General features: G+C 38.0%; 1 protein-coding gene across 1 annotated transcript in view; it reads left to right on the top strand.

The window, feature by feature from the left end:
• The window catches only part of LOC127450604 (potassium channel subfamily T member 2), a 142,341-nt gene that overhangs the window by 60,512 nt on the left and 60,876 nt on the right, over window positions 1-20,953 (top strand). The window contains exons 4-9 of the mRNA XM_051714842.1: window positions 4,930-4,978; window positions 5,206-5,265; window positions 8,129-8,203; window positions 12,052-12,135; window positions 16,161-16,255; window positions 20,762-20,942. Coding sequence (XP_051570802.1) covers window positions 4,930-4,978; window positions 5,206-5,265; window positions 8,129-8,203; window positions 12,052-12,135; window positions 16,161-16,255; window positions 20,762-20,942 — 544 coding nt within the window. The remainder of the gene's footprint in view (window positions 1-4,929; window positions 4,979-5,205; window positions 5,266-8,128; window positions 8,204-12,051; window positions 12,136-16,160; window positions 16,256-20,761; window positions 20,943-20,953) is intronic.

Below are 20,953 nucleotides of genomic sequence, written 5' to 3'. Positions count from 1 at the left end.
TGCAAACTTTATTCCAGTCATTCATGTCACCAGAAATTACCAACTCTCATTGAGAATGAATTACTTCATGTGGCATTGTTGCTTCAAATCACTCTTTAAAAGGTAGCCAGAAAGTAGACACCAAGGCAACTAAGTATGTTTTGGAATAGCACTAGAGAGTGTTGAGAGAGAATGAGATACTAGATAGTGAGAAAGAGAGATTCAGATATAGAATGAAAGAAAGAAAAAGAGCAAATAAGTCAGTGTAAATAAAAAATATGAAAGCTTGTTTTGATGACAACCAGAGGGCTGAAGAGCTTGAGCAGAATACTGCGGAGCTCATGCCCAAGGGAAATGCAATTGAGTGACAGGAAAGGAGAAGAATGGGCAAATGTGAAATCGGAGGGGTCTAGTTTCAGTTCAGAGAAGAGTACATGTGGTGTTGGAGAGAGAGTATGGGTGGACAGAGGAGAAAATGAGATACTTGAGGAACAATCTGGAGAACATTGAAGTGCCTTTGGTTATTCCATGCATTAAAGGTATGTAGTTACATCTCTTTTTGTGAGCATGTGTTCTTTCTTTCCCTGTAGTCCTGGCTGCCTCAGACAGAATGCCTCTACACACAACAGAAGCCATTTTGACTGGTAAGTATCCAGATGGAAAATGGTCTGCACTTATATAGCACTTTTTTTAAATTAGTGGTTCCAAAGTGCTTTACACTGTGACACACACACACACACACACACACACACACCAATGACAGCAGAGCTGCCATGCAAGGCACTAGCCTGCCACTGGGAGCAACTTGGGGTTCAGTGCCTTGCCCAAGGACACTTCGGCATGTGGAGTCATATGGGTCAGGAATCAAACCGCCAACCTTGCAATCAGTGGCCAACCTGCTCTACCACCTGAGCCACAGCCGCCCCAAAAGACTCTTGAATTTGGCATGATTAATGAAGGAGAAGGTGGCTAAGTGCTTGTTTTATTATGGAAAACCAGAACAAAATGCATACTCTCTTTCTTAGTGAGAAAAGGGACTTGTAGACCCAGAAGCATGCAAGTGCAGACATGAATGATTTGCCAACACATTGTTCATTGTTAACATGCATTTTTGCATTGCTGTGATTACAACCTCAGTACTTAGGGGGGTCGATGGTGTTACATTGAAATGTCTATGCCATTAAACCCTGATATATGCATATCAAAGATTTCATAGCTAGAAGCTTCTGCATTCACATGTATGCATAGAGTAAATTTCAAGACACTCAATAGATCTTTTTGCAACATTTAGGAATTTGGATTCTTGTGAATCTGCTCTTTTTAAGATGTTTACCAAATCTTAGACAATAGAAAACAATACTTTCTAGATGATGCGCTTTTTCCACAGTACACATTGAGTTGTACCAAATCTCTTCCAATGTGTCGTATGAAACTAAACTGTAAAGTACCATATTTTTCGGAATTAAAGTTGTACCTGAATGTTAGTCACACCTGGACAAAATCACGTTACTGAGAAAAAAAAAAAAAAGTTAAGATGCACCTGTGTAAAAGTTGCACTTCTGCCTGCCATTCTGCCGCTCAGAATGTCAAGTTGCTCTGTGAAGATTACCTCAACAGTTACGCATCGTAATACGTTGTATTTGAGCTTGTTTTAATCTGGAGCATTTGCTTTAAGTAATCTTTTTTCATATGTATTTTTTTGCATGTAAAGAAAGCGACACATAAGCCAGAACATATACCCACCAAGCACTTTATTAGGAACACTATGGTCCTAATATAGTGCCCAACGTGGTCTTCTACTGTTGTAGCCCATTCACCTCAAGATTTGACATGTTGTGCATTCTGAGATGCTATTCTGCTCACTACAGTTGTACAGAGGGTTTATGTGAGTTACCGTAGACTTTCTGTCAGTTCGAACCAGTCTGGCCATTCTCCGTTGATCTCTCTCATCAGCAAGGCGTTTCTGTCTGCAGAACTGCCGCTCACTGAATGCTTTTTGTTTTTGGCACAATTCTGAGTAAATTCTAGAGACTGTTGTGCGTGAAAATCCCAGTAGATCAGCAGTTACAGAAATACTCAAACCAGCCCGTCTGGCACCAACAATCATGCCATGGTCAAAATCACTGAGATCAAATTTTTTCCCCATTCTGATGGTTGGTGTGAACATTAAATGAAGCTCCTGACCTGTATCTGCATGATTTTATGCATTGTACTGCTGCCACACGTTTGGCGGATTAGATAATCACATGATGTTTATTATGATGTTGAACAGGTGCTCGGTGAGTGTATGTAACTTTGTGTGCTTGCAAATACATTGATCAAGGATATTTCTGAAATTTGCAACCCTATTTGTGCTGCACTAATTGTTCTGTTCACTGACAATGTTTTTACTAATTTTGTGGGGTCTTAGAGTTCCGGTAACTCTGTTTGTTAGCACAGTAGTGTTATGGTAGACAGAGTATTTAAACTCGTTGTGTAAAATACTTGGTTCTTTGTAGACAAAACACTCTGAATAGTCTACTTAAAAATGCTACTACAGTCTCTATGACTGATGTTTTCACCTGTTTGTGTGGAAGCATATGTATTTTGGTGTGCAGTGTTTGACCGGCCGACATCAAATACATTTAAATCAGGGACTTAAAACAAAATGTTTTTAATTTCGGTTCGTTCTGAGCAAAAACTGTATTTTTTCATTCTGGTTCAGAAGTTTCGTGGCCTCCTTTCCAAAAGGTTACCAGTTAGAACAAAATAAAAGAACAGTTAATTACGTTCTTTTTTAAATGACAGTACTCTGCGCTAAGGGCTGGGTAAAATACCAGTTGTAGTGTTGCCAGATCTCACAAGAAAAACAAGCAACCTGTTCTGGAAAAACAAGCCCAAAATAAGCCACTTGCCTTACCAAAATAAGCGTACATAAGTAATTACATTTTTTCCTGTGTGGTAGATTTATCAGCATAGAAATCATAACAAGCAGTTAATTAATAGTTACTGTAAGTATAGTTTTCTATACAGAGCTGCTTCTGAGTCAAAACTCGACAGCATCAAATCTGAACTAATGCATCATATCTAACAAAAATTCTGTGAAGACTGAGAAAATTACTTTTGACCTCTAATAATGTTTTCCTTGTATCTGGATTAGCCGTGCATGTATATGTAGTAATTATACATAGTCGTTATAAAGGTCTTCCTTCACAGAATGCGACATCCACAACGAGCAATTAGGCAAAGAAATGTGTGATGCAGCAGTTTCCTGCAGGATCAAAGCTTGTGTTTCATTTTTTCAGGCAACACGAAGTGGTGTAGTACCAAACATTTACTGTGATAAACCCTTTGGCCTTAAGTTTCATGAAAAAAATATTATTATATTATTATATTATTATTATAAAGTGCTGAAATATGACTCTATGCTGTATAGTATATACTTCTTTTCCGGTCAAAATGTATTTATTTATCACTCTATTATAGAGTGGTGGTGTAGTGGGCTAAAGCACATAACTGGTAATCAGAAGGTTGCTGGTTTGATCCCCACAGCCACCACCATTGTGTCCTTGAGCAAGGCACTTAACTCCAGGTTGCTCTGGGGGGATTGTACCTGTAATAAGGGCACTGTAAATCACCTTGGATAAAAGCGTCTGCCAAATGCATAAATGTATTTATTTCCTTGTTAGGAAAGAAAGCAAAACAATATGTTGCAATAATGCTTTGTTAACATTTTCCAACCAAAGCCTTCTAAAGTATAAAGATAGAAATGCACTAAAATAGCACTAATTCAAGTAATATTAATAATTTCCCAAAGTTGGGAGATGTTGAATAATTGAAAGGACTCTTCCCCCCATACGTTGCGTATTCATTGCAATTGACATTAATTCCCTTTTTATTCCTCCACAATATTAATCGGCCGACAGACGGTGGCTATCCAGTTTGCTACAGCAGTCGTAAAGCCACATACACGATTTGCGTCAGGGCATCAACACCAGCGTCAAGCGCTGCTTTAAACTCCTCATGAAAATCGCTGCGGACAACGTCTCATTCAGCATTTTGGTAATAGTTAAGACTTGATGTGCTTCTGTGGTAATGAAATTGTGCCTTACAGAGGCTGAAAAGTACTTAATTTCTGAAAACAAGTCCTGTCTGGTCTTGTTTTGTACAGCAAATAGCGTTAAGTGGTCCTTTCTTCATTACTTGATCATTGACACGGAATCGCTGTTGTGTATGTTTTGGTGTGTGCATCAGTGTAATGACTCTGGGAGGACGCAAAGGTTCCTCTCTTCCTACCAGTGTTTATGCTGGTTTATTCTTTATTAACAGTAAATGCGTTAATCACAGTTAGATTAATTTTGACAGCTCTTAAAAAAACGTATATTCTGGAAAATACGGTAATTGCTGCGCCACTAGTGGCACCAAATGGAAATGCAAAAATAATGGGCCTTATTCATAAAACCCGAGCAGAATGAATTTCTGTGTTAATCTTTCAAATTTTTAATGATTTCTTTTTAACATGTTCTAGTAGAAACTGACTGTTGTTTTCTCTCCCCCTTTGGTATGTTTTGTCTCATCATTCCAACAGTAGAACTGATTAATTGACTTTAGGACCCAGTGCATGAGGAACGAAAAGACAGGAACATGTTAAACAAGGCGCTTCAGTTTTTGTTCTTTATTAAGCATCAGAAATTCTGGCAGCACCCTGCTGTGTGTCTGACATGATGCCACTGTGCTCATTACGTTTATGCAGAATACACACTGCAGAGCTTTGATTTCTTCATTCGTAACAAAAATGTTTGTTTGAATCTGTTTATTACAGATTCCTGTAGCATCATAAATGGATTGGATTCGGGAATTGGTGTGGCTGTTTGACATGTGTGTTTAATTATTGGCCCTTTTCTTGATCGTCTCTAATTTGTTATTTTCTTTCACTTTTTCTCTCAATTCGTCATGGCTTCCTGTCATCAGGTCCCTCATTATTTGGGTGAACAGACCTCTGCCACTCTGGACTCTTCAGGTCAGAACAAATAAACCCTTTCTGCCATCCAATAACACAGAAGAACACAAACACACATACTATAATATTTGCCATTGTTGTGTTGCCCTGAGTTTGGCTATTTAATCTCAAGACAGTGTGCAACATACTGCCTCAGGCCCTGCTGTTTTCTCCTACATCGTTCTGCCTTTCTCTCTCATCTCTGTCTCTTAATGTCTCTCTGTCTGTCTATTGTCCCCTCTCTTTAGGTGCTTGTTGCATTCATCAGTTTTTCAGAGACCATGTTGCTGGTGTACCTCAGTTACAAGGTGAGATAAACAGCCTAGGGCACATTGCTTTTTCCAAAGTACACAGTGAGGCAGTAGATTGGTCCCAAACTGGCACAAAATATCCACTGTTATTTGGCTAGTATTTGAGAAGATCAGACAAAACAGATGAGACAAAAGGTCAGAGTGGTCACAAGCAGATGTTGAGTTTTGGATGGTGGATGCAGCATAGGATGTTCACAGCAAGCTTTTAAACTAGTTTAACCAACAATGCTTCAATGGTCAGCTAGCTTCACCCAGAAGACCATGCTAGTCCACCAGCCTCACCAGCTAAATTCGACCAGCTAGACCAACCTGGAAATTAATGCTGGTCTAAGATGGCAGACAAATCCAACTAAAACAAGCTTTTGATGGTAGATGGTCCTACATGCTTTTTAGCTGGTCATTTATGTTTCATTAGCTGGTCCAAACTGGTCTAGATGGTTGCACTGATCACTGATGGTTGCACTTACTGAGTAATTTTGTATAACAAAATGTAGAAATGTTTATTCTTATAGCAAGAAAAAAAAATTGCTAATGGGTTAAGAAAAAAAACCTTTATTCAAAGGGAAAAAAAAATTCTTACCCTGTAGGTGAATAGTTTTTTCTTGTTTTAAGCATAAACCCAATTAAAGTTTGTTTTAGATTTCTCTGAAAACAAGACTTGAAATCGTGTCATTCTGCTTCTCAAGTTATTTGTTCTCATTTAAAGGAATATTCCGGGTTCAATACAAGTTAAGCTCATTCGACAGCATTTGCGGCATAATATTGATTACCGCAAAAAAAATAATTTCGAATCGTCCCTACTTTAAGAAAAAAAAGCAAAAATGGAGGCACTTACAGTGGAAGTGAATGGGTTAAATTTTTGGAGGGTTTAAAGACAGAAATGTGAAGCTTTTAATTTGATAAAAGCACTTACATTAATTCTTCTGTTAAAACTTGTGAATTATTTGAAATGTATAGTTGTTTAAATTGTCATTTTTACAGTCATTTTAGGGTTTTAGGGTTTGTTGACATCAGTGTTGGGTAAGTTACTCTAAAAAAAGTAATTAATTACAAACTACTAATTACTTCTAATTCTTCTAATTACTTAAACTACTATCTTCTACAGTGTAATTAGATTACTGTACTAATTACTCTGTCTGAAAAGTAATTGCATTACTTATTACTAATTACTTTCTAAAACTCTTATCAACCTCGACCAGATGAAAAATACAAGGATAGACATGAAATTGTTCTTTTAATTCTTTCAAATAAATCATATAAAATCAAATAAATAATTCATGAAGTGACCAAAGAATTTAAGGGGGCCAGTGTTAAATAAGAAAACATATATTTTAACATAAGACATTCAATTTCGATTTTAAATTCACTATTGTTTTATATAGAATTGAGTCAATACAGTTTAACACAATTACATCAGAAGTAACTACATTTCTGAAAAATTAAGAGTAATCCCTTACTTTACTTTTTCAATGAAAAAGTAATTTAATTACAGTAATTAATTACTTAGTAATGCATTACACCCAACACTGGTTGACATGGCAACAAAGTTGTAACATTGGCTATATCTTTACAGAAAAGGTTAGTAAGTGATTTTATCACACTAAAATCATGTTAACATTATGGCTATACTTTTGAAAAGTGAGTATTTTAACAAAAAATTGGCTCCATTCACTTCTGTTATATGTGCCACACTATCACCTCAATTAAAAAAAAAAAAATGTTTTTAAAGTAGGGGCAAGACAAAATACATTTTTGTGGAAATCAATATTATGCTACAAATGTTTTCAATTGAGCTTAACTTGTATTGAACCCGGAATATCCATATAACTGAAGAATGTAATTTCTGCACCACTGGCACTACCAAACGAAATGTCAAAAATAAACTGTTGGTTTTCAACCAAACACCAAAAAAGTAACATACTTCAGCTTTAAAGGATATTTTTACTAGAAAATAAGACAAAATTACTCAATAAGAACATAATTTTTTTTTTTTTTAAATGTTGCAATGTGATCAGCTGCACTACCATCGGTGGACTTGGGTTTGACCTAGTAGACCATCTTGGTCATGCTAATTAAGGTTGGTAGACCACTTTGGGTGAGCAAACCAGCTACAATGCTGCAAAAACAAGCTTGACCACCTTAGGGGCTGTTCACACTAAAGGCTAGATGTAGCAGCAAGAATTGAACAGAACGCAGGTGTCTCGAGACACTTTTAGATGATGGCTTGAGATGATGAAAAAACAGCAAGATGTTGCATGATGACGTCCATCTAGTGCATGTTTACATAGGAAAACAGTGTGGACAGAAAAAAAAAGTGTTCAGTTTGACCTGGTCTTTCAGCAGGGATAGAGGGTGAGTAAAAGAGAGAGAAAGATTGAGATAGGAAAAGTTTGCCTGGTAGCAATCAATCATTTTTGTTTGAGCTGTTTTGGAGAGACTAAGTGAGTAGAGGAAGTACAAGGCATGTTTGTCCTCAGAGACTCTTGACAGTGGAGAGATCCCTCAGTCTCCTTCACCTCCTTTGATCTTCACTGCGATGACTACAACCTGCATCAACACATCTCTCTGACTCTTCCTTTCGCATTGATTTCCTTCAAAACCAACAAGGCCTGTTTGCCCACACAGAGCCCACATGGGTTCGACATAAACATACATCATGCTTGTAAGATGTGCCAGACGTTTAATGCCTTAATTGAGCCACAGGCTCAACTGCAAATGATTAATGAAGTGTGTTCCCAAAGTGCGTTCCCCCTGTTTTTCAGTGGTTCAAACTCTGTCAAAGCGGTCTTTTATCCTTAATCTTAGAGGTCACCGGGACAGTAGTCTTCCTTGACCCTGACATGAGTATCCTTATTTCCAGGGCAACATTTGGGAACAAGTATTGCGCATTCCATTCATTCTGGAGATGATCAGCGCCATTCCTTTCGTGATCACTGTGAGTACAACATGTGAATGGAATTTTCAGAGCATAAAATACTTATTCTCACTTCTTCATGAATATGTATTGTGTGTTATTCACTACCTCTCAAAAGACTGAAATCACAATGACATTTTTAAGCTTTAAGAAATTGATGCTTTTATTCACAAAGTTTGCCTTAAATTGATCAAAAATAACAGTAAACATCTATAATGTTACAAATGACTATTGTATTTCAGATGAATGCTGTATTCTTCCAAATTTCTATTCATCGTAAAATCTTCCACTTTGACAAATGAACTAAAAATTACAAATGAGCTATGTATAGCTCTAGATTTGCCAAGATACCAAAGTCTGTCATCAAAATTCAGAGGTATCAAAATGAATACATTTCTCGTCAAATTATGTCAAGACCAAATTATCTGAGCTAAGCTACCCATATTAATTGTATTTCACTACGCTCTTCCTGGATGTCAACAATTGATTTGGTTTTAGAGTAATTTCTCCTAAGGAATTTTAGCAGAAACATCTAAGACAAAGATAGATATTTTAATAAAACTGAGAACCCCATTAAGTCTCCTGAGCTATGAAAGAGAAACTTCTGAGTAAATACATTTTCCTCTGTGCACAGCCATATAGAGTTTAGGAATTATAACTGTGAGTTCATAATTTAGGTGAAGTTTCATCACATGGTTTCTGCAACCATTTCCTTGTAGGTCACTCAGACTTAAGGCTAATTTATACTTACTGGGCAAACAAGCTTCTTTTAATGTCTCTAAACATTAGGATGAAATGCACTGACTTTTTGTTTGGCTCAAGGACTGTTCACACCAAATGTGAGATGATCTTCTGAAAAAGGTCTATTTACACCAAGATCGAGACTTAGTTTTTCTCTGGATTTATGAAAAGCAGATTTACACCCGAAGGTGGCACTTAACGAAAAGCAATATTTTTAGTACAGTACGAGTTTTTCCATTTTAAAGGTGTACTCAGTCATTTTTTTCCTCATTTAAAAAGTTTTACTTCTAAAGAAATGATTAGTAATTTTAAATCAAATGTATAAAATCATGATCACTCATGTGAGATGAAGAGTTCAGTCATATCAGTAACCTTATAAAAGCTCTTTTATTCTACATGGAGCAGGGGCGCCTCATGGGGGCAGCCATGTTAGCATCACATGACCAGCTGAATGCTACTCGCTTAATCTCAGTAACTGCCCTGTTACTAGACACTTTCATTCATTGATTAAATTAATCCTTGTTTACTATGCAAAGTGAATTTCTACAATGGCATTGGTAACTGAAAACTACTGTGTTTGAATGATGCAGCATCCAGGCCACTAGGTGTCAGTGTAAGCCAGTGTAAGCCACTTCGACATAACTTAAAAAAATTACTGAGTGCACCTTTAATTTCACGTCCACCACTGCACACAAATGTTAATAGAAACGTAAGTAAAAAGCTTGCTAACAATTTCATAAGTCACAAGACTTCTTAAAATGAAATACATTAAATAAAAACACACCATTGATTCAGATTTTTTTCTACAATTCCTTGCCATAATAACTCCCTCCTCTCCACATTTTTGTAGCCACTGTGGCACTTATAAAATGATTCTGTGCTCTGATACCAAAGACGAGCGGCTCCACATCCATCTTTAACGCTGGTTCCAAGTTGTTCTTCTTTAGGTGTTTTATGTCGGTTCACTAAGTAACTTTTGGTGTGTTGGCACCACCAACACGCTGGATTTTGTAGCTGCCGTGGCTCAGGACACATGACTTAAACACCTTTTTTTATTGGCCAGTGTCACGTGTTTGTGTGTTTTTGTTCACGTTCATGTTTTCAGGTTTTGATTTCATTTTCATGTCTTTTATTTTGAAATATGTTTACTTCCTGGTCTGGTCATGTGTCTTAGTCATGTGGTTTCCTGTTACCCTCATGTTTCATGCGTTTTGGTGTTTGGTTTCATTAGTCTTGTCTTTTCATTTGTTCATGTGTTTATTGTCTTGTTATCTTGTTATATATTTAGTTTTGTCATTGGTTGTTTTGTTTTGTATCGTTGCCTCTTTGCTTGTCCTGGTTCTTGGTAGTCGTAGTTAAGTTCATGTTTTGTTCAGTATACTTTCACATTGGAAGCACATTGTAAATAAACTGCACTTGGGTTCTTCACATCTTTGTCATCTCGTCTGCGCTGCTCTGCCAAAATGTTGCAGTCAGTCAGTTTTCTTTGCAATCTGAAGAAAAAAATATGACTGATTTCTTAAAAAAAAAAAATAATTCAGATTGTCGATGGATGATTCATTGGACCTGTTGTGTATAGCGCCGTAGCAATCCATTGTTCAAAAGCTCATTCATAGCAAACATTCACACTGAAAATGTGGGATTAGTGTAAATATGTGTTAAGCTATTTGTTTGGTGAAATGTCTGCTATTTGTGCACATCCCTGAAATTCTCGACATAGGAAAACTCAGCATGTCGAAGAATGCTGATGATTGGTTAAAACTAATCGTGGTTGTGGTTTGGATGTTCTTTATTTTCCTCAACAAATTCATTTTAAAATGATGCAGCGCACATTATAAATGCAGGCTCCATTCCCCTAGGGTGCTTTAGTTCAGGGTTTCTCAAACTTCTACCATTGTATAAATTTGGCCTTCGAATCCTCCATGCATAATACACTTTTCTAATAATTTACCATCCAATCTTAAAGTTCTTTAACCCATTTTAACCTTTTCTTGTTATTTGCCAGTTTCAGATTTGTTCTTATTTTAAGCATAAATATGAAAATCAAGTGAAAGATCTGACAAAATATGCTTATATTCAAGACACATTATCTGAAAACAAGCCCTAACATTTCATGCACTTTTACTTATCAGGTGGTTTTGTCTTGTTTGAAGGATGTTTAGATAGTTTTACTGGAAAACAAGATACTCACAGAATGTTTTTTTTTTTTTTTTTGATCAGTTAAAGGAATAGTTGACTCAAAAATGAAAATTCTCTCATCATTTACTCACCCTCATGCCTTCTCAGATGTGTATGACATTCTCTCTTCTGCAGAACACAAATGAAAAATGTTAGAAGAATTTTTCACCTCTGTAGGTTCACGTATATCCCTATTTAAGTATATATTTTTTTTACTATAAATCTCCACCTTTGACCAGCCCCAACTAGTAGGTGGCAATATGCACAAAAAATGCGAACTGACAAAAAACAAAAGAGGAAGAATATAGTGAAAATGGAGATTTATAGTAAAAAAGGACTTAAATAATTATGTGTTTCTCCCCCACACATCATATCATTCTGAAGACATTGATTAAACCACTGGAGTCATATGGATTACTTTTATGCTGCCTTTATATGCTTTTTGGAGATTCAAAGTTTTGGTCAACATTCACTTGCATTATATGGAGTTTAAATATTCTTCTAAAAATCTTCATTTGTGTTCTGCAGAAGAGAGAAAGTCAAACACATCTGGGATGGCATGAAGGTGAGTAAATTAGGAGAGAATTTTCATTTTTGGGTGAACTACTCTTTTAAATATCAAGTGGTGGTGTAGTGGACTAAAGCACTGAACTGGTAAGCAGAAGGTTGTTGGTTCAATCCCCACAGCCACCACCATTGTGTCCTTGAGCAAGGCACTTAACTCCAGGTTGCTCCAGGGGGATTGTCCCTGTAATAAGTGCACTGTAAGTTGCTTTGGATAAAAGCATCTGCCAAATGCATAAATGTAAATACTACCTTGGTGAACACAAGTATCAGTTTCTTTCAAAAACATAATGTCTTAGTGATCCCAAACTTTTGAAAAGGCAATGTGTTGTATCACAAATCTCTTTAAACTGAACAAAGTTGAGGCTTTTTTTCTTTCCAATCAGGTGATATTGCCCTCCCTCAGAAACCTGTTCATTCCTGTTTTTCTGAACTGCTGGCTGGCCAAACACGCTCTTGAGAACATGATTGTAAGAAATGAATCCTATCTTTTTCTATCTCCATGCGCTGCACCTGTCCATACTTATGAAACTATTGTGATAGTGTGTATCCACTTTCAGGCACAAAGCTCTTATTTTCCCCTCCGTCTCTATGTCATTTCCTCCTCTTGCCTCATTTTCCTGAATGTATCTGCTAGAGTTGGGGTACTCGAGTTTGGACTCGCACTTGAGTCCGAGTCACAAGTCCAATTTTAATGGACTTGGACTTGTCACGGACTCGGATGCAGTTTTACTCGGACTTGATTCGGACTCGAGCCTTTGGGACTCTGGATTTCTTTCCGAGTCCAGCCAAATCCATGACATTTGTGATGCAATAAAATAAATAAATAACAAAACAGAAATTAATGAACACATCTCTGTCTGCATGCAGCTGTATTAGCCCCTGAAGTGTAGACGTAGCCAGAGTTGTTTCACTGTGTTTAAGCAAACACACACACGCACGCACATGCACAGGCACACTCATCAGTCAACCAATACACTTGAATATTACTACAGATTCTACTGTATAACATCGACTACTGAGGTGGCTGGCACGACGAAAACATAAAGACGGGTATGTATCCAATGTGATAGAAAATAAACAAGGTAGTTTCACATGACACGGGACCTGACATCTGGTAAAATTGCGTGTGGCGTTTGCGCAGCCAAGACGGTGTTCACATTGCAGTTTCATCGTGGTTAAAAACTTAAAATCAAGAACTTCATTGAGTCAAGTCACCCACATCCTCTCACAGTTTACTAAAAACAGCAAATCGAAATAAAAATACATAAAAATAGTATTAATATTGGATATTAAGTCGTTTTAGGCGTAATGTATCTACACATGTAGGCTTCTGTAGTCTCTTGTGGTCCATGCAGTGCTGTCAGCTTGAACTGGTCCATAATAGCTTGATGAACTAACTGTGTAACTTTTTAAATAGTCGGGGGAAAAAATCATTATTGCTAAAGCAGACAGCAACTCTAAACAGATAAACAGCGCCAATTTATTATTGATTGCCTATTTTTAAAGCATTGACGAGCTGCTTAAAATATATTCTTTTACAGCATTTGTCAACCATTCACAACATTTAACTATGCACAATAAAATATTAGGCTTTTTTGGGCAGTGAAATGTTTTGTTTATAATTTAATTATAGACTATAAAATCAATGTATTATTTAATGACAGAGTTTGTGTATGAAGCTACACTTCATGTTACAAGTCATATTTAGTTGGTTATGACAATTTTATTTTAAATGTTTATTTTATTTTATTTTTATTGTAAAGCAGCGGGTAATTTATGCATGTCTTCTTTGGCCTACATCTGACACTTTTGAAGGACAATTCTGTTAAATTTATGACTCAAATTATTATTCTCCATGTTTTTGTGGTTAAAGAAGAGCTCATTGAAATTTTCTTTGGTTGGTATTTAAAGATTTCAGACTGATTGCAGACCAATGTGGCTGCCGCTCAAGCAAACGTCAATAATAATTATTTTTTATTTTATCTTCTGCGGCAGCTGCTGCGAGACACACACGGACACATCATGGATTTAGGTACACGAGCAGCACACAGAACTGCCCTGCATCGTGTGTTTTCCCACAAATTATCTAGAAAATCATGTCCGTGATGACATGGCCCTAATATTATCAGTGGGCTTTTCCAGTGTTTTTGGATGTAGCATTTGCAGTCAAATCGTGAGACGTAACTTCTCAGCGAGTGCTAATTACTACTGTGTTGACACATTTGTACAGTGTGTATTTTCCCAAATCAGTCGGCAGATAGAGGAAAAAGATTCAGAAAGAAATAAAACTAAATTAAATTGACAAATTGAAAATGAAGTAGAAACAAAAACTACATTAAAATTCGGAATATAATAACCTTGGTTGTAATGACTAACGCAGCTTTCACTTTCTTTAGTCTATGTTTGAGTGGAGGGGAAAAAGCAACAAATAACTGTAATATCAACAGAACGCAATAAGAACTGTCTTCATACACCTAAAGCATATGCCTTAATTCTGAAACCACCAAGTCTGTTCAGCAGGATACTAATAAAATATAAACTCAGCAAAAAAGAAACATCCCTTTTTCAGGACGCTGTATTTTAAAGATAATTTTGTAAAAATCCAAATAACTTTACAGATCTTTATTGTAAAGGGTTTAAACAATGTTTTCCATGCTTGTTCAATGAACCATAAACAATTCATGAACATGCACCTGTGGATCGGTCGTTAAGACACTAACAGCTTGCAGACGGTAGGCAATTAAGCTCACAGTTATAAAAACTTAGGACACTAAAGAGACATTTCTACTAACTCTGAAAAACACCAATAGAAAGATGCCCAGGGTCCATGCTCATCTGCGTGAACGTGCCTTAGGCATGCTGCATGGAGGCATGAGGACTGCAGATGTGATCAGGGCAATAAATTGCAATGTCCGTACTGTGAGACACCTAAGACAGCGCTACAGGGAGACAGGAAGGACAGCTGATCGTCCTCTCAGTAGCATTCCACATGTAAAAACACCTGCACAGGATCGGTACATCTGAATATCACACCTGCGGGACAGGTACAGGATGGCAACAACAACTGCCCGAGTTACACCAAGAACGCACAATCCCTCCATCAGTGCTCAGACTGTTCGCAATAGGCTGAGAGAGGCTGGACTGAGGGCTTGTAGGCCTGTTGTAAGGCAGGTCCTTACCAGACATCACCGGCAACAACGTCGCCTATGGGCACAAACCCACCTTCGCTGGACCAGACAGGACTGGCAAAAAGTGCTCTTCACTGACGAGTCGTGGTTTTGTCTCACCAGGGGTGATGGTCGGACTCGCATTTATCGAAGGAATGAGCGTTACACCAAGGCCTGTACTCTGGAGCGGGATCGATTTGGATGTGGAGGGTCCGTCATGGTCTGGGACGGTGTGTCACAGCATCATCGGACTGAGCTTGTTGTCATTGCAGGCAATCTCAACGCTGTGCATTACAGGGAAGACATCCTCCTCCCTCATGTGGTACCCTTCCTGCAGGCTCATCCTTACATGACCTTCCAGCATGACAATGCCACCAGCCATACTGCTCGTTCTGTGTGTGATTTCCTGCAAGACAGGAATGTCAGTGTTCTGCCATGACCAGCGAAGAGCCCAGATCTCAATCCCATTGAGCACGTCTGGGACCTGTTGGATCAGAGGGTGAGGGATAGGGCCATTCCCCCCAGAAATGTCCAGGAACTTGCAAGTGCCTTGGTGGAAGAGTGGGGTAACATCTCACAGCAAGAACTGGCAAATCTGGTGCAGTCCATGAGGAGGAGATGCAATGCAGTACTTAATGCAGCTGGTGGCCACACCACATACCGACTGTTGCTTTTGATTTTGAAGTCCCCCCCCTTTGTTCAGGGACACATTATTCCATTTCTGTTAGTCACATGTCTGTGAAACTTGTTCAGTTTATGTCTTAGTTGTTGAATATTTTTATGTTCATACAAATATTTACATGTTAAATTTGCTGAAAATAAAAGCAATTGAAAATGAGAGGACCTCTCTTTTTTGCTGAGTTTATATATGAAAGGCTACAGAGGTGTTTTTGTTACATTAATATTGACAAACTGTTTTTCTTAGTTGTGAATTTTAAAATAAGCTTAAAATATTGATGTTGAGTTTACGGTTACAATTTTAATTCAGATTCATGAACAGATCCATTTGGACTCTTCTCTGTTATGGACTAAGTCTTGAGTCCGACCCACCCCCTTTTGGACTCGGACTCAACTCGGACTCGATTGTTTAAAGACTCGGACTTGACTCGGACTCGACTAATGTGGACTCGAACCCAACACTAGTATCTGCTGTCATGTGCTGCTGAAAGCTTTATGGTTATCAGATTTGCCAGACCTCATGTCGATTGTTTTTGTTTCCATCATTTTTTTGAGCACAGTGGCACTATGTTATTAAACTGTCTCACAATCTTCCCTCTCTGCCTTCTTCTGTCCCCATGTTTCTCCTCCTTCATTTATTTTTTTAGAATGACCTGCACAGAGCGATACAGCGCACACACTCAGCCATGTTCAATCAGGTGCTCATCCTCATCAGCACTCTACTCTGCCTCATCTTCACCTGGTGAGAAAAAAAAAGACTTTTTTATGGCTTTTGTTTCTTTACAAGTGAGACAGTGGAGAGTGAGATTTTTGGGGAGATGCACAGGCTGAATTTGAACCTGCATCACCTGCATAAGCACTAAGGACCAACGTGAAAGACTGATATTTGGGACAGGCCTTGGATTGGGAAAAACTAAAATGCTAAAGAAATGTAGAATGTGGCTCCTTTAAATTGTACATAATAATACGAGTTTGTACACACTGCAGAAATATTCTGCAAAAACATTCTTACTCAGTTTTTTTGTCTTGTTTTCCAGTAAAATATCATCCTCCACATGATGATGATCCAAAGAATATATTTTGAATTAAGTTTATTTTTCTTTTGCTGTTGGCATTGTTTTTCCTTGTTTAAGCATAAACATAGCAAAATTTTGTCAGAATTGTGCTTGAAACAAGAAAAAAAAGATACAGTTGGAATTAAACAAATAAACTTAATGCAAGATACATTTTCTGAACACAAGTCTTAGTAGCTCATGCAATTGAAAAAGAAAAGTACATTTATCCTGCTTTAACCTTCGGAACATTTTTGTATTTTTCATTTTTGTGTTTTCTATCATTTTGGCTGTGTTAATGCCAACAGCATATCTTTTGCCAAAGGTGTGTATTTTGGGGGGAATTTTGATATTTCAACCTCAGTTCCTATAATACATCTATAATACACTGTGTACACAAAATAGTTACACTCAGGACCTTCAGGACAACAATGTCCCCATTGAAACCCATTAAAACTGCAATATTTGATCCCAGTGCCATTAAAGTATAAAATCATGAATTCTATGATATTATGCTATTATGCTTTCATTCAGGAGCCCTGACTTCAAAATATATATATTATTTTTTTTATATTTTCCACCAGATGGCGCCATTTTTCTCATGTTTAGCCTATGCAGCAAATACATGCTTTTTTCCTATTTTCTGTTTGCTGTATTATAGAGTACTGTAGGCCAGATGAATAAATGATGCAGCTAAAATTGTGTGGGTGTGTTGGTATGGATGTCCGAGTGTGTTTTGTATGTGTGTATTGAGAAATTTGTGTGTTTGTGTGTGTGTGTGTATGTGTGTGTGTATGTGTGTGTGTATGTGTGTGTGTGGGCAGGTTTAAATGGTTTACAAGGAAATTGTTTTAGGTTACAAACTGGTAATTACAAGAGTATTATGTTATAAATGTGGTTTATGAGGGCATTTCTAGTGTGCCCATAATTCAAATTGCTTAAAAAAACATACTAATCGATATTTTATTGAAAATGTAAAAATGCAGAAAGTTTTTTGTGAGGGTTAGGTTTAGGGGTAGGGTTAGGGGATAGAATCTATAGTTTGTGCAGTATAAAAATAATTATGTCTATGGAGAGTCCTCATGAGGATAGATGCACCAACATGTGTGTGTGTGTGTGTGTGTGTGTGTGTGTGTGTGTGTGTGTGTGTGTGTGTGTGTGTGTGTGTAAAAAAAACAACAGTGGCATTATATAAACAAAGTGGCATTTAAAGGGTTAAAATCCTGAAAATGAATGATTATTTGGTAGTCAGTGAAATTGGAAAGTCAGTGAAAGTGGAAAATAGGATTAATATATAATATTTTTATGGCAGTTTTTGACGTGGGCATTTTTGTCCTCTAAGTTCCTGAGTGTGTTTTAAATCTGACACTGCACAAAAAATAATAATGCATCAAAATCAATGTTGTTGCTAATCATTGACATATCCCAGACTGTGATAATCCCCCCACCAAAAAATTCTCCTTAGCATTTTGTATATGGAAAATAATTCATTTTTTGTTTTTTCATAAAAAAACAACAGTGGCATTATATAAACAAACTGGCATTTAAAGGGTTAAAATCCTGAAAATGAATGAATATTTGGTAGTTATGATCAGGACTGATGTTGGTTAAAATAATTAACTAATTGAAAGTGGAAAATAATATTAATATATAGTATTATTCTGGCAGTTTTTTGATGTGGACATTTTTGTCCTCTAAGGACCTCTGGGTAACTTTTTTTATTTTTATTGACGCATAAGGGTTAACCTCATGCGACCCCGTGTACACATGCGTGGATGTTATACACTATATTGCCAAAAGTATTCGCTCATCTGCCTTTAGACACATATGAACATCCCATAAGTGACATCCCATTCTTAATCCATAGGGTTTAATATGACGTCGGCCCACCCTTTGCAGCTATAACAGCTTCAACTCTTCTGGGAAGGCTTTCCACAAGGTTTAGGAGTGTGTTTATGGGAATTTTTGACCATTCTTCCAGAAGCGCATTTGTGAGGTCAGACACTGATGTTGGACGAGAAGGCCTGGCTCGCAGTCTTCGCTCTAATTCATCCCAAAGGTGCTCTGTCGGGTTGAGGTCAGGACTCTGTGCAGGCCAGTCAAGTTCTTCCGCACCAAACTCGCTCATCCATGTCTTTATGGACCTTGCTTTGTGCACTGGTGTGCAGTCATGTTGGAACAGGAAGCGGCCATCCCCAAACTGTTCCCACAAAGTTGGGAGCATGGAATTGTCCAAAATCTCTTGGTATGCTGAAGCATTCAGAGTTCCTTTCACTGGAACTAAGGGGCCAAGCCCAGCTCCTGAAAAACAACCCCACACTATAATCCCCCCTCCACCAAACTTCACAGTTGGCACAATGCAGTCAGACAAGTACCGTTCTCCTGGCAACCGCCAAACCCAGACTCGTCCATCAATTGCCAGATGGAGAAGCGTGATTCGTCACTCCAGAGAACGCGTCTCCACTGCTCTAGAGTCCAGTGGCGGCGTGCTTTACACCACTGCATCCGACGCTTTGCATTGCACTTGGTGATGTATGGCTTGGATGCAGCTGCTCAGCCATGGAAACCCATTCCATGAAGCTCTCTACGCACTGTTCTTGAGCTAATCTGAAGGCCACGTGAACTTTGGAGGCCTGTAGCGATTGACTCTGCAGAAAGTTCGCGACCTCTGCGCACTATGTGCCTCAGCATCCGCTGACCCTGCTCTGTCATTTTACGTGGCCTACCACTTCGTGGCTGAGTTGCTGTCATTCCCAATCAGCTTCCACTTTGTTATAATACCACTGACAGTTGACTGTGGAATATTTAGTAGCGAGGAAATTTCACGACTGGACCTGCACAGGTGGCATCCTATCACAGTACCACGCTGGAATTCACTGAGCTCCTGAGAGTGGACCATTCTTTCACAAATGTTTGTAGAAGCAGTCTGCATGCCTAGGTGCTTCATTTTATACACCTGTGGCCATGGAAGTGATTGGAACACCTGAATTCAATTATGTGGATGGTTGAGCGAATACTTTTGGCAATATAGTGTATTTTGGCTTCACAATACACAACGCATAATTTAAATTCATTTAAACCGACTGATCTCAGTTCAGGACACTCTAGGCTGTTAGTAAAGGCTTAAACTTTCGACAAAACAACATGGTGCCGATCTCAGCAAAGTTTGTCTTTGGGAGAAATGGCAACAAAATTACATCTGGGAAGATTTTTTTAATTTTTTTAATTGAAACCTGTTTAAGTCAGAAGATGAGAGTCTCTAGTTTCATCCGATATGCCATTTTTAACTCTGAGCAATTTTATTGCGAAATGCCACAACGTCAAACAAACTATAGTGGATAAGAGCTCTATTTTTCCTTAGAAATCCTATATTCACTGTGCATTATCACACTGAGAATCAATGGGTTCATCAAAAAGCTGAAAAATGTTGCTTTCAGAGGCTTTATATTATATAATTAAAATACAGTGCATTTCAAACTGTTCTGAGACCAGTGCAGACAAACAGCACACTGGAGGTTAAGTCATGCACGAAATAGGAAGCAAGGGAACTGACGCGATTGTCTGTCTGTCAGGTAAGGAGATAACAGGATGATGTTTATAAAGTGCTTATTAATTAAAAAGCAGGTTTTTGTTCTGTGATGCAAATAGCAGGGAGGTGCTGAATGTGCAGGGTAACGGGGCGATTGTAAAACAGAAGGGAGAAAATGACCTTTTCACCACTGACAGCTGCGTGTTGACTCAACAAGCCCTTCAACACAGAGCAAACACACGCACTGAATGCACACACACTCTCTCACACACATACAAACCAGCTGAAAGATAACCCACATCCTGTTGTCTTGTGCGTGGCTCACCGTACAGTTATTGTGTTCAGGATTGTGTTTATTACAACATGCTTTGTACTCTTTGTTGATTGTATAAACCCACTGGCTTGCCGTACACCTGTAAATCTCTTTTAACCTGTCCACCTGAAAAGCATAAAATCTCTATTAAGGGGGTGTTCACACATACTGGCATTTGCAATGACAAAGCGAACGGAAGTTATTTATTCCCTGTTGAAAAAAAAAAACCTAAGCTGGTTGGCTGGTCTGGTTTGCTGGTTTTATAGAGATACTGAGCACTTGTGAGCTGATTCTTACATCCTCACTCTTTCTTATACAGTCTCTGTTTCTTAGTTTTGTTTCTCTCTTTTGCAGTATTTGTGGTATTCAGCATCTGGAGCGAGCAGGGAACAACCTGACTTTGTTTGACTCTCTGTACTTCTGTGTGGTCACCTTCTCTACGGTGGGCTTTGGTGACGTCACACCTCAGATCTGGCCCTCTCAACTGCTAGTGGTCATCATGATCTGTGTGGCTCTTATAGTTCTGCCAATACAGGTAAATCAAAC

The sequence above is a fragment of the Myxocyprinus asiaticus genome, chromosome 13 (genome assembly GCF_019703515.2).
Source record: "Myxocyprinus asiaticus isolate MX2 ecotype Aquarium Trade chromosome 13, UBuf_Myxa_2, whole genome shotgun sequence".
NCBI classification, from domain to species: Eukaryota; Metazoa; Chordata; class Actinopteri; order Cypriniformes; family Catostomidae; genus Myxocyprinus; species Myxocyprinus asiaticus.
This window is presented reverse-complemented; position numbering and strand designations above follow the sequence as displayed.